The 14,746-nt window shown below is 46.2% G+C and overlaps 2 protein-coding genes and 1 non-coding gene across 3 annotated transcripts; 1 reads left to right on the top strand and 2 right to left on the bottom strand.

Moving 5' to 3' along the window:
- The first annotated feature begins 1,506 nt into the window (after positions 1-1,506).
- Positions 1,507-2,598, top strand: LOC108921905 (taste receptor type 2 member 40-like). Its single transcript, XM_018731639.1, has one exon. It carries the CDS (start codon positions 1,510-1,512, stop codon positions 2,470-2,472), a length of 963 nt encoding a protein of 320 aa, XP_018587155.1. The 5' UTR covers positions 1,507-1,509; the 3' UTR covers positions 2,473-2,598.
- A 1,156-nt stretch (positions 2,599-3,754) lies between these two features.
- Positions 3,755-7,233, bottom strand: gstt1a (glutathione S-transferase theta 1a). The gene is made up of 5 exons (XM_018731607.1): positions 7,103-7,233; positions 6,553-6,640; positions 5,930-6,080; positions 5,148-5,324; positions 3,755-3,992 (listed from the first exon to the last, which is right to left on the bottom strand). The coding sequence occupies exons 1-5, from the start codon at positions 7,212-7,214 to the stop codon at positions 3,792-3,794; spliced, it is 729 nt and encodes a 242-aa protein (XP_018587123.1). The 5' UTR covers positions 7,215-7,233; the 3' UTR covers positions 3,755-3,791.
- A 2,171-nt stretch (positions 7,234-9,404) lies between these two features.
- trnai-uau (transfer RNA isoleucine (anticodon UAU)) lies at positions 9,405-9,498 on the bottom strand. The gene is made up of 2 exons: positions 9,461-9,498; positions 9,405-9,440 (listed from the first exon to the last, which is right to left on the bottom strand). It is a non-coding gene; the product is annotated as a tRNA-Ile (tRNA).
- Between the last annotated feature and the right edge of the window lie 5,248 nt (positions 9,499-14,746).

Genomic DNA, 14,746 nt, shown 5'->3' with positions numbered 1-14,746 from the left:
ACATGCAACATGTCACACGACTGGTAAAACACATTTAAATCAGGAGGCTGTGTCTCAAAAATTATAAGCTGGTTGACAAAAATTGTTTCAGCGCTGCCTTGTATTCACTCATTGTTTCCTAATACACTCTGGGATGCATTGCAACAACCCCCTGGTGTCCCGCAGTCACCCCCCCCATCCATGTCCTTTCCTTGTAGATGAACGTATTCCCATCATTACACACACACACACACAATCTGAACCACTTGTCCCATATGGGGTCGGGGGAAGCCAAATTCCAACCCAGCAACACAGGGCAGAAGGGTGGAGGGGGAGGGGACACACCCAGGATGGGACACCAGTGCGCCGCAAGGCCCCCCAAGCGGGATTCGAACCCCAGACCCACAGGAAAGCAGGACCCGGTCCAACCCACTGCACCACCACGCCCCCCTTCCCATCATTACATTATGCTTAAAGTCTTATGTTCCTACATTATTTTTTTAATCAATACACTCATATATGGCCAATATACAGTGGAAAAAATAGACTTGATAGGCCATGCAGAACAGAGTATTGTGTGTAAAAAGTACCACGCTGAAGACATAGATGAATTGCCATCAACCTTTATCTGACTCTTTCGGTCAAATCAGCTTTACACCGATTTACCCATTTATACAGCTATGTTATGTATCCGTCTGTCGAACCCAGATCCACGTGTGAGCTGGAGATGTCAGTAAGGGTGGGAGGCAAGCGAGAACACAGAGCTACGGGGGAGAGCGGAGGCATCACTGAGGGACAGAGATCCTTGTGAAGAGCAGGAACCCGATACAATGAACAGTTAGTGCAGCTGACAGATATCCATGCTTTCGAGGGCAATAAATAAAGAAATATTGTCATTATTGTTAATAATAATTACTCTTGGTTGCAAGGTTGAGAGCCATGGTCACAGAAAGAGAACAGTGGAGATGATTGTATAGGAAGTGGAGACAGGAGTATTATTATTATTATTATTATTATTATTATTATTATTATTTGAAGAGACCAATGTTTTAATCAGTTTATCCTAATGGATATTTTTTCTGAGCAGTTCAGTGTGCCTTGCTGATTGGTACAAGAGTAGGATGCCTTCTGGGACCTTGTGTGTGTGTGTGTGTTCTTTAATAGTCTTCCAGCCATCGTGGGACTGGGTGTCAATTAAACGAACGCATGACTCAGTGAAGCAGCTCTCGTTACTCAAACCCACCACCCTACGTCACACGTGGCCAAAATGTCAATTGCGTGCTTTTAATATTTGCAAAATAGTAACGACTGCTGTGACTTTACATAATTGGCAGTAATTTGTGTTTTCAAATTTCTAAGTAAAAAAAAAAAATCATATGCACAGAACAATTAAAATTAATTTTTGGCTATGCAGACTTAGGTCATGTGACTTGACTGTGAATATTTGCATGAGAAGAGCAGGGCCCCTCCCTATAAGAGACCTTCTTGGTTGTGCTTCGACGCACAACCATCTGGGGACCCCGGAGGACGATGGAGAGCATCGGGCTCAACTGCACTATGGCTGCCGTGTGCATCGGGTTCCTGTGGAACGGCGTCAACCTCGTGGCCACGGTCCTCCACCAGCTGAGGACGGGAGGCCGGCACACGGCCGGCCTCATCATCTCCTGCATCTCCGTCAGCAACATGCTCCTGGAGCTCTCCACTGCCGGCATCGTGGCCGCGGTGTGGGCCGGCATGTTCTGCCTGCAGGAAGTCCACCTGTTGCTCAAAGCGATGCTCTTCTTCTGGTTCATCAGCAGCTACATGAGCTTCTGGTCCATCGCCTGGCTCAGCGTGTTCTACTGCGTGAAGGTGGTCAGCGCCTCATCTCCGCTCATCAAAATGCTGAAGAAGAACATCTCCTCCATCATCGACTTGGCCCTCGTGCTCACAGTGGGGATCTCGGCCCTGATTCTCACCCCCTTCTTCTTCCTCACTCGTGAAAACCCAACCAACGTTACCATGGGAACGAATAAGACCGAGAACGCAACCTGCGTCATACTAACGCCTTCCTTACCCGCATGGATTAATTCACAAATTTACACATCCGTTGTCATAGGGTTCCTCTGCCCCATCCCTCTGGCCATCATGCTGACCACCTCCTTGAGGCTCGTGATGTACCTCTGCAAACACACCATGTCCATGAGGAAGAACAAGACGGAGATCCAGAGCACCGATTCCTATCTACTCGTGTGTAAGCTCACCATCTCCCTCGTCGCCGTTTACTTGACCACCTTGGCCACCATTGGCATTTTCCTGGTTGCCCGCATGGCCAAGGTGGACATGGGCAACTCAACCCTTGAGCTGAGCTTCTCCATCTACTGCATAGCCACTGCCGTTCTCCTGACAGCGTCCAACAAGTACCTGAAGGAAAAGATTTGGGCTCTGCTGTGCTCCAGGAGAGCCGCCCGGCCCGGTGCCAGCACCCAGAGCGAGAGCACCGCTTTCTACTGAGGTGGGCGTGTGACTCCAACCCCCAGCCAGCGTCTTAGCGCTTAAACATCTGGACTTTTGACCACACAGGTCCAAGATGAGGTTCCAAGATGAAGGCTGCTCTCGTATCCTTGACTGCTGAACCTTGTTGAGATGCACAGGGCTAAACTGGAGATCTGTAAATGCTCTAAACAAGATGTGTTACTAAACTAAAAACAGAGGAATAGGAGTTAATTTCGTTTTGTTTCAGATGTTCAGTGGAATTAAGATTCTCATAGATAAAACATAGATACACAGTCAAGTTTTCTTTGTTTCTGCCAAATTTTACGTGATATTAGATTTTGCGCATGATGGATTCATATCAGCAATTTTGTTTTCTGCTCCTGAGTGACACCTGGGACAATCTGTCACTTGGGACATCAGTAACCACTTGTCCAAGTCAGGGTTGTGGTGGTCTGGAGCCTATCCCAGAATCACAGGGCAGTAGGCCAGTCAGAGTAGACACACACACACACACACACACACACACACACACACTATGGCCAGTTTAGAGGCACCAATTATCCTGAAACACATCTTTGGACTGTGGGAGGAAACCAGAGCCCCTAGAGGAAACCCACAGAGACACGGGGAGAACATGCAAACTCCACAGACTGAGTTGAATTGGAATCCACATCTGATTGCTCAGCACCAGCACTATCCACTGTGTATACATTTCATGAAATATGAACATTTTTTAAATATTAAATATGAAATCTCTTTTTTTTATATTTTTATGAAATGTTTCTATGGGTGGCACAGCGAGTAGCGCTGCTGTCTCACAGCGCCTGGGTGGTGTGAGAGGATGTGGGTTTGATCCCTGCTCAGTCTGTGTGGAGTTTGCATGTTCTCCCCGTGTCTGTGTGGGTTTCCTCTGGGTGCTCTGGTTTCCTCCCACAATCCAAAGACATACTGTTCAGGTTCACCCATAGTGTGTGAGTGACAGAAAGAGTGTGTTCCACTGATGTATGGATGAGTGACCCAGTGTAAGGAGTGTATCTAGCAGTGTAAGTCACCACAGTGAATAAGGTGTGTGAGCTCATAACACTACATAGAGTTCATTGGAAGTTGCTTTGGAGAAAAAAGTGTCTGATAAATAAATACATGTAAATGAAATGTGAAATATGGATATGAAACATACAGGAAGTTGTGCCCGTCGCTGTTTTGCACTTCTGAAGTTACTCAGGGCACATAACCTAGCGCCAGAACAGCTTCATAAACACCAGCAACCCAACAGAGTGTGGAAAATGATGAGATGAAACGATGGAGTCGGTGTGTTTGTATTGAAAAAGAGGACACTGTCAGTTGAACAGTTTCTGGAGCTTTGTTTTGAAGAGCTCCAGCATTCCGTTCTTCTCAAAGGCCTGCCGCAGGTTGTGTACGTTCGCGATGACCTCGTGCGCCTCGTCGAACACGGCGGGCCCCAGCTCCTTCTTCACGCGCTCCCTCCAGGCGCTCAGCTTGGGCCTGTCCTTGAACACGTCCAGACCCGTGCCGACGGGCTGCGGGACACACGGGGAGAACGGGTGGAGGAGTTCAGAGCGAAGGCCACAGGTGGCGACTCAGCTGGCGTCACTTATAATAAAAGAATCATTGAGAAAACCGGCTCGTTTCATTTTAAAGGCACCTCATTCCTGTGGCCGGTAGGATCATTTTTAACTCGTTTATGTCATCATGTCTCTGATGGCCTGCAGTGGACAGGCATCCATCCCAGGTGTTCCCTGCCTTGCTCTGTGTGCTTCTGGGATACACTCTGGATCACCAGGACCCTGCACTGGGCAAGCACGCATGCACGCGCACACACACACACACACACACACACACCGAAATCACTTATCCCAAGCCGTAGCCTAACCCGGCAACACAGGGCATAAGGCTGGAGGGGGGAGGGGACACACCCAGGACGGGACACCGGTCCATCACAAGGCACCCCAAGCGGGACTCAAACTCCAGACCCACCAGAGTGCAGCCACAGGCCAAACCCGCTTCGCCACCACACCCCCCCTACTGGGCAAGCAGTTACTGTTGATGGATGGATGGATGGATGGATGGATGGATGGATGACATAGTAACATAGTGTACATTTGCATCGCTTTGAATTTTCTGTAATATTTTGTGCTGTCAAGCCTGCATGCATAACTGGTTGCGCTACATCTTTCTCACCATATGGTAAAAATGATCCTCTTCAATATGATTCGGTGTGCACTATGTTACCAGTTTAATAATTTATAAAAACCATACATGCAGCTACTCATGTACTGTATACTTGTTTATACCGTGGTGTGTGACAAAGCGTCTGGGCTCAAGAATCACACATCTGCATCCAGACCTCTCCTTCTGTTGACGTCATGCACTCTGTGTATTGTTTCCTGAGATGTGCGTCGCTTTAGGGAAAAGTATCTGCGAAATTAATATCTAAATTTAACGATTATTTTTTGAATCAGACATTTTTAGCCAAGGTAATTTACAATGTGAAATAATAAACTCTACAATGATTCACCCACTTATACACCATGTTATTCTTCTTGTATCAACTCAGAGTTAATACCATAGTCAAGGCTTCTCCCGCCAGTAGGGGATTCAAACCAACAGCCTTCCGGTTACAAGGCAGCAGTCCCAACCTCTGCTCTTACTACCGTCCGTTTCCCAGGCCTTACCTGTACGATCTCCACAATGGCCACCAGGTCAGCCAGTGAGATCTTTTCCCCGATGATGAAGGGTCGGTCCTGGAGGAACTTCTCTTCAAAGAACTTCAACGAGGAGTTGAGGTCCTCCATCGCGGAATCCATCTTCTCCTTGGGAACCTCTGCCCCGGTAATAAGTGGAACCATGGCCTGGTAAAGCATGGTGTTCCATGAATGTTAACAGAGGTACTTTTAAACTAGGACATTCGTTTGGTTGGGTTGCTGAACACCAAGGTTTTTGCTTTTTATACCGTGTGGATGATTTACGTTGAGTAACCGGCCTCTGTCCCAGTAAACTGCGTAATCATTATCGCTGAGCGTTGCGTAACACCGTCTGGCTGGAAATGCACTTCGCATTGATCTTTCGCTTTGCTTATTCAGCAGCGGCATCACATTCATCTGCACAGTCATTGCTGTTTATTATGGGTCAATGATCAGCCAGCTCACTTCTAAAACATTGATCTCTTAATCTGTATGTTGAAACGTAGCATATAACGCTTCATCAGGCAGCCATCGCTAATCAGATCTCCCAGTTTAAGTGCAAATGCCTCCAAAGTACACTGGGGATTTTGCGGTGCAATGAGACAAATTAGCTGCATTTAACTTCTCCGCTGAGTGTAAATATCTGATGGTCAAAGTGTGTCGAGGGTAGGCAGAGATCAAGCACCGTTCCAAAAACACGTGGAGGAGGCAAGCGCAGGGCAAAATCCTCCAAAAAAACCCAAAGCTTCAGACTCGGTGGAGTGAGATCTCACCCTGAACCAGAAGACCTTGGAAGCATGGAGCCGCATGGCCATATGCTGCCAGGACAGGTACTCGTTGACTTGGGCGCGCTTCCGCAGGTCCGCCGGGTACCAGTGATCCGGGGTGCCGAATTTTTGAACCATGTACATCAGGATCGCAACGCTGCACCACAGATACAATACAGAGTAGCGTCAGTTATTTGGATCTCCTAAGGAAACATGGCAGTTAAGGAGAGGAAAACAAAAAAACTCCCAGTTGTGAAGTAGGGGAGAAAAATGAACTCCTGGGGGTCCAGGTAACAGGGGCTGTCCACTCCTACTGGACAGAACATCACACACTCAAGGCTTCATGGGCACAGTGGTTAGGGAACTGGAGTTGGGGATACAAAGTTGCCGCATGATGTCTTTGGAAAGCAACGGGTGCAACAATGTACTTGTACATCACATAGAAGGTAATTACCATTAGCTTCTTCAATAAAGTATGAATGGTGTGTGCATCTGTCATTTTTGTGGATTTCTTGGGGTAAAAGTTTTTGCTAAACTTCAAATGGCAACAGCATTAATGCTGTCGCTGCTGCTGTTAATAATAGTAATAATAATAATAATAATAATAATAATAATAATAATAATAATACCTCTCTGTCAAGATGAAGTCTCCATCTCGCATAACCGGCACCTTCCTGATAATACTAATCTTTCCAAATTCATCACTGTACTGTTGACCTGAAAAAATAAGGAGATCCCGACATTCGACATCCACATGCTGTGTATGTGCGGTTGGCCCAGTGCCAAGCATAACCGGGGTTTTACTGTCCAAAGTACAGTTGTCCCGAGACTAAAATAAATCATAATATAAAAAAAATATTTTTATAATCACTAAAAGATCCCTTTCACTAATTATAGTTACAACATACAGTTACAGTTGTTATAATTACAATTACAATAGGACCAATGCATTTTATTTCCATTTAGTTATATTTACTTTAAAATGATTCTCTTGATGAAGGGAGGTTTGCAGCACACAGTGATGTAAATCCCTTATGTAAAAGTAGGCAATTTATACAAATCTGGTCGTTTTCTGTTGGAAAACGATATGCATTAATTTTCCCTGTCTTTATGATGATGGGAAAAATATTAACAGTACGGTCCCCAGTTTTGAAAAGCAAGGTAAGTGAGGGCCCGTACCTGCAGTGAGGTCCACCTTCTTGAACTCAAACGGTATGTTGTTGACTTTCGCGAAGAGGAACACGGAGCGACATGGCTGTGAGTGCAGGTCCAGGAACAGCTGCAGAGGCATGTTGAGCAGGGCGGTCAGACTGCAGGAACTGGAGACCCTGCTGGGTCGACTTCCCGTTTTATTCCACCTGGGTCGTGAGACGCTCCTCCTACTGTGGGTTTATCAAGATTGTGTGGTGAATGTTCCATGACTGGTGTCATCTGAGTGCAGATAACGTAGCGGTTAAGAATGTGACCTTGTGCCCTGAGAGCTTCTGGTTCAAGTTCCACCGCCTGTTCCCACTGTAGTCTCTCTGTCGGACTTTGGACAAGGCTGCAGTGTCTGTGTTTCCATATTAAATTTTCTTTTGCATGTTTCAGACATTGCAACACTTCTGTAGATATTGTCTACAGCAACCAATTATGTAAAACATAATGTACTTATGGTAATAAACATGTAAAATGTAAACCAAAAACTCAGTCTGAACTGAAGTTGGACCTAAGATTTGAATTTCAGACCAGTCTTCCTCCTCCCTCTCGCCAAAACCTTGGTATGGACTCTATATGACTGTTTATTTGCATTCCTCTCCCAGAAAGCACTCTTTCCTTGATAAATATTAGTCTAGGTCCAAGTTCAGCTATTCCGCTGAATTTGTCCTCTTTGTAGTGTCTGAAGCTCTCCGTTCTGCTTGGGCTGGTTCCTTCTCGGTGGTTTTTGATCTTATCTTCTGCCTCTTTCCCTCTGTCCCCAGCAGCATCTGATACTGGATCCACCAGCAGCATCGTCCACGTTCTCCTTCTCTCGCTAGAAGAACTTGGTGTCATCACTGGAAAGTTCCTTTCACATCTATGATCAGATGGTTTTGCACGGCACCCATGTCCCTCAGTCTCTCTCAAAAGGTGTTCCCCAGGGCACAGTTCTTGGCCCCTTACTTTTCTCCATCTATACCACTTTCCTACGCTTGGTCAGCTCCTCTCACAGCTTCTACTACCACTGATGAGAAATGACTAACAGCTCTTCCTTCCTCTTCCACCAACTGATTCAGATATCTTCTCACAATGCAGCATGTGTTCATCTGGCATCTCCCACTGAATCACGTACCGCCCACTTTTTGCAAATTCTCTGTTAACATTCACCTGTTTCATTCACTTTGTCAGTGAGCTTTCGAGTAGCTTTTTTGTAGCAACTCATAACTGCTGAAGGTTTATGGAACAGACAGATGATCAGCGGAGAAGTGGTTCTGAAAATAGACGTGTTGTGAGACACATGCCCTTGAATGAGAGAGATTCAGCAACTCTGAGGGACAGAGGGAGCTCATTCCACAGTACTGGAGTTCGAACTGGGAACCTTTTGATTTTGGAGCCCTTGTGAGTGAGTCCACCAAGTAGCCAGAGTTGGAGGAGAACAACGCATTTGCTGGGTGTAGCAAGTGATGAGGTCCTGTAGGCCGTAACCAGGGTCTTGAAACAAACTTCCTGCGTCGCCGTATTGGCAGAAAGAGACAGACAAGCTGTGCTTTGATAATCCGGTGTCTGTGTCTAAAGCTTGTCCTCTGTTGTTGGGGCACTTTTGTTTACCCTGAATTGTGTGCCACTTTGGAGAATAGTGTCTGATCAATGAATAAATGTAAATGTAGGTAAGGCATCATACCTTTCACAAATGTGCACTAAAAGTATGTCTGATCATTGTCAACAATACAATGTCAGTTGTACCAACTGAATAACAAACACACTGACAGCTGAACCCTGAATTCCTCTTCCTGGTAACACCAGTGAACATTTCCAGACCCCCGTTATCGGCAGGTGCCAACTATCATCGACCAGACTCAACAACCATCCATCTATCATCAATAACCGCTTGTCCCGAGGAGGGTCGCGGCAAGCCGGAGCCTTCCCGGCAACATTGGGCGCAAGGCTGAAGGTTGGGGGTTACCTCCTGGACAGGACGCCAGTCCAGTCTCAAGGCACCAAGTAGGACTCGAACCCCAGACCCGCCAAACAGCAAGGCACTGAACACACCTGTTGCGACTCAGCAACCAGTAGAGTTTAATTTACATTTATTCTGTAGCTGATGCTTTGGTCCAAAGCAACTTATGATGTTAAGTTACTTACAATTATTTATCCATTTATACAGTTGGGTAATTTTACTGCAACAATTTCAGGTAAGTGCCTTGGGTACCTTTCACCTTGCTCAAGGGTACCACAGCTGGGACTCAAACCTCTGATGTTTGGCTCTAAAGGAAGCCACTCTTGCAGGTGTCCAAAAGGATTCTGCTCCAGGTGAGGCTTGAACTCACAACCTCGGCATTGCTCCGCCACGTACTGCTGTATAAGTACCACGCGCTAACCGATTGCGCCACTGGAGCCTCACATCTTTTTTCTTTTCCCATTTCATCAATGCCAAAGATGTTTGAATTTAAACACAATGCACTGGGAATAAATTATTGTACAACAATACAGATATGCATATGTTGTGTATATAATATAGGAGTAATTTAAATGTGACAAAGTGTATTTTTTCAAACGGTTCATCGGTTCGGGGGCAAAATCCACCATCGTGAAACTGGAGAGCTCACACCTGCAATAGAGGAAAAAACAAGACTCTTAATACATTTACATTTACATTAATTTAGCAGACACCTCTCTCCAAAGCAACGTACAGCTTAGAGTAAAAATAGAAAGAGTGCAGTACACCGACAGAGGGAGAGATTTGGATGTAAACACATGGTTCCAGAAATACCAGGGATTGCAGTGAAAAAACTACAGATGGGACAAATAAATTAGATGTCTCATTTATTTTTTATTTACATAATTAATATCAAACAACGTCTTGGCAGTCGCCCCACCGAGGGGTGTGCGGAATCCAGTAAATTTTTCCTGTTGCTTCTCATTTGTTCTCAAATCTAATCAGTTCTATTATTCAGGGGACAGCTGCTGCCTTTAAACCTGAAGGTTGTAGGTTCAATTCCTACTTCTGGCTATCATACCCTTGAGAAAGGTACTTATGCAGCTGTGTCAAGGAGGAAATTAGTATAAGCTTACAATAATTGTAACCTTGACATTGTAAGTCACTTTGGTGAAAAATGTCAGATAAATGTAATTTATGGCCAGTTTTCTGTAAAAATAATAAACACTGAATTATTACATAATCCCTTCTCTGATGCTTTTATCCAAAGTGTGTTAGACTGTTTGAGCCTTGTATAGAGCAGTGTGTTGTATTGGGGCAGTTAAGAAATAGATGGGGGGTGTGGTGGTGCCTTCCCTGCGGCCACCCCGGCAGCTGTGGGCATCTGGGTCACGAGACCAGGCTCCCTGGGTGGGACGTGGGTCGGAGGAGGAGGTGCGATATGGACTGCCGCAGGTGGGGCATAGGCGGGGACTGGGTGGCTGCAACAGGCAAAACAACTTCATTTAGAGAACTTTCTGGAATTTTTCACAAAACAGCCTGTGGATGAGCACCACAAACTGTACTCAGCAGCAGCAATATGTACAGTGGCACAGCAAGTAGCACTGTCGCAGGTCGCAGGTTCGATCCCCCCCTCTGGCTGTAGTACCCCTGAGCAAGGTACTTACCCTAAACCGCTCCAGTAAAAATTACCAAGCTGTATGAATGGGTAAATAACTGTAACCTTAACACTGTAAATTGCTTTGGAGAAAAGTGTCAGGTAAAGATGTTGTACTTTATTGTATTGTTCATATGTTAGTAGAAAAAATATCTTTGGAAAGACATAGTTTTCAGTTTAATGTCTTATTTATTTGGTCCTTGATGGGTAAAATTTGCAGTAGATGGACAGATTGTTCAACAACACTGTGGGACAGGGGTGACTATACAGCCGCTTGGAGGCGCCAGCGGGTCGCTGTTCCATGTCCCATTTGGATGCCTTAACCACTCGACAGAGCCATGACAGATCTTCTTATGAAACTGGTGTGGGCAGAATGCGATGGAATAAAACAACTCCATCCTTAGCCTAACAAAAAGTATATTTTCTGCAATGCATTTTAATCAATAATTTATCTGATTCCTTTGTCCAAAGCGGCTTATATGACGTTTGAACATTTACAGTGATTTACCCCTTTCCTGCAGCTGGGAAAGTTCCTTGCTAACAGATAATACACTGGGAGTGGGATTCAAACCCGGGTACTTTGATTGCAAAATTATGGCTCTAACCACTGCGCCCCCTGCTGTACTGACTAGGTCTTGCTGTTTCTCACAATACTTATTTTTGACTTAGAAATGTGGATAAAAGATTGACTATTTGACCAGATGTACCGATGGCAGGGAAGCAAGTTTGAAAATGGTTAATGCACTCCCTAATCTTAGTTCAGTACCGCTTGTGCTCACTACCGTGGTTTTTTACCACGGCCCAGGAGATCGCTCTGCTATCAGGAGATCTTTGACCCAGGCAATTGCTTCCCCCGAGCCATTGTAATTATACAATGGGAAGCAATCTGTGGTGTCCACAATTAGGGCCCTGCTGCGATCGCGAAGGGGGGTCAACGGGTGAGCCGGAAGCGCGACCTCAGCAACAGGCAGCCCTGCTAATGTGGATCACTTCAGCAGGGAAATATATGAAATATGCTGTATAAATATGCTATATAAGTTTCCAGCACTTTCAATAAACTGCTGCAAAGTGCACCTAATCATTACTGTAACTGTATACTACGAATGTACTGTTTAAGAGGACACTGTGTGTGAGAGAGAGTGAGAGAGAGATTACATTTGCTCTCAGCAATACAAGTTATGATTTATTATTTCATGTGGATCATTTTAGCTATATACTGTCTCCTTAGATTGAAACCACAGCTAAGAAGTCTGTTCATAACTCATATTGTTTGTAACTCCAAAGCACCTTCCACAGCTCAGCCACGATCAATAAAAGCTCCGTAATGCAGACATCCTTTGATTTATTCACTGGGGACGTTCTGCAAAAATTGCGGATCGACACTCGGCAACACCAGACATGAGCTGTAAACACTGGGGAACCGAGTCGAATGAAGGCGGTGCCACACGCTTTGCTTGGTGGTCAAAATACAGGTTATTTTCTGAAGATAATAATAAGGCATCTTAACATTAAGTTTTCTTTGGGTGGCTTACCCTGTCCTCCAAAGCAGCTTACGGTCACTCATTTACGGAGTTCACGGACCTGACACTTTTCTCTAAAACCAGCTTACAACTACTCACTTGTCAACATAGGTGGGGAATTTCACTTGAGCAGGTTGGAATGATTGCCCCACTTCAGGGTACTACAAGTGGGCTTTGAACCTGCAGCCAGTGGGTTCAAAGGGAGCAGCTGTTACCACAATGCCAGCAACTGCCTCCTGTGTCACTTGGTCATTTTTACTGCATCAGGAGGTGAAATGTGAACACAAGTCCAAAGGCAGTGGTGCTACTCATTATGTCTCTCCTGCCTAAGACAGCTGTTCAAGGCACATCTGTTTAGAAAAGAAACAGAGCAACACTGATAACCAGTTATGTGGTTAACCAGGGATGCAGCGATTCCTGAAACTCAACTGGCTGGATCGCTGACTTACTCCCAGCGTTGATGTGTTCGCCAGTGACTCCTCTGCGACTCGCCCAACGGAGGCGTCTTGAACGTCTTATTCCATAGGCACACCATGCATGAATGGGAGTGCCGCTCAGCCTGACGGCCCCCCGTGGGTCGGAGGCAGATAAAGGAGGAAATGTTTTGGCACTCATTCATTTGACCTACGCTGTTCTACAAAGCCACTCTAGCAGGAGGTGGGATTCAAACCGACTACCTCCAATTCAAGAGACATCAGGCAATACGCCACCTGCGGACCGATGTTTAGCCCACTAACTCCAAGGTGGAAGCAGAGCAGGGTCGGTACAATCGCAAACAAAACGCATTGGGAAGACAGAGGCTGTGAAACACACACACACACACAATGTGTCATTAAACACTGTGAGTGCTTAAAATTGCACGTGAGAGGCATAGAAGTGTCATTACACTCACAACCATAAGTGGTCACCTTATTTTTGCCATAAAAAAGTGCTGATAAAGCCCGATTAAACTCTAACGAGGCAGATGTTGAGAAGAAGGCCCGCGTGAAATGTCAGTTACCACGGCGATGGTTGGTGACCACAGCTGCAGGGGTCCCTGCGCCTCCCCACCCTAGGAGACCTTATGCTGAACATGACCAAACCGTGCTCCCCAGCAAACTTTTCCACTTTTCTTTGTCTCCGCATCTGGGAATTAAACGACAAGGACGATTATCAAAGACACATGGAAGGGAGAATGGAACCCGTAAACAAGCCGACTGCGAGGGGTAACAATGTTTGGCGCAAAAATGTTTCGCAGATGCTGCCGAGCATCGTGGGGTCTTGGGGCCAGAGGGTCCGGTGACAGTTCTGGTCCCAAACAGGGTCCTTTGCTGGGGAATGGAGGGACTCTGTTACGTTACATCGGCGTTGACATCAGCATGACACCTGTCACGAGCATGACAAAGCCCTCGTCACACACCTCTTTGTTATGACATCATCACCCCCCTCAAAGCTGAGAGCGCCTGGGGTTCAGCGGAACAACCATCTCCCCCAGAAACCGGCACGCAGAGCTTGTTCCGTCCACACCGCTTTGCTGTGGTCAGCATCACGCAGGGTTACACTGGGTCGCTCCGAGGAAGGAGGTTCTGTGTGTGTGTGTGTCAGTGTGAGTATGTGTGTGTGGAGTTATGGGCTAGGGGGGGAGCGGTAATTGCTTCCTCCAGGGTCTACTTTGAAGTTTCTGCCCAGGTCCTTTAATGCAGCCGCCGGGGTTTGGCTCTGCAGCCTGCGCACGAGTGGGGGGGTGGGGTGGAGATGGGGGGGGGGGGTTGTCGCGGGGGGGGCTGCACCCGAGGTCTGGCTTACATTAGCAGAGGCATGCGGGCGCTGTTCATTAAAGAGGCCTGACGCTGGCACTGAACCGTACTTGGGCCCGGCTCCTCCGCAGGTCACCGCTTCAGTCAGCGCCGGCGTCTCGAACCCCTCGGTGCGGAAAAAAAGTCTCACGTTTCTCCATTCTCCATTTCTATATACCGTTTTTTTTTTTTTTTACAACGCATTAAACGGCTTCAAAATTATTTCTGCGGACTACAGCAATGCCCCGTGTTTGAAGTGCAGTCACTTCGTGTAAAATGACCCCCGGTCGCCGGGGGCATACGACCGCCACGCTTGTTCGCACACCTACTGATGTCGATTTATTTACCCCGGGAGTGTGTAACGCAACCCTCGGTGTTCACGAGCGACCTGCTACAAGAGCGTTTCCGCAAACAAGTCGATCATCGCAGGCCGTCTTTTCACATTACTGAGCCCGAAACAAAGAAAGTCACTGGGTTCAGCTCTAAATCCTTTGAGCTTCAAAGAGTCCCAACACACACACACACACACAGAGCTCAATTCCACACACATTGTTTAATATATTTTCAGTGGAGTGTAACATTTACCGTTCCCTTGATTACTTCATAATGGGATTTTTCCATCTGTCGCCTGCACTAAATTTAATTGTAATTTCTATGAATAACCTCCAAGCATAAATATTTCCATAAAACATCCAGGGCCTCTATTTTAAGCTCCAACATGTAACAATCACTCATAAGTACTTATGACACTAATTA

Source organism: Scleropages formosus, chromosome 17, assembly GCF_900964775.1.
Source record: "Scleropages formosus chromosome 17, fSclFor1.1, whole genome shotgun sequence".
Lineage (NCBI taxonomy): Eukaryota > Metazoa > Chordata > Actinopteri > Osteoglossiformes > Osteoglossidae > Scleropages > Scleropages formosus.
This window is presented reverse-complemented; position numbering and strand designations above follow the sequence as displayed.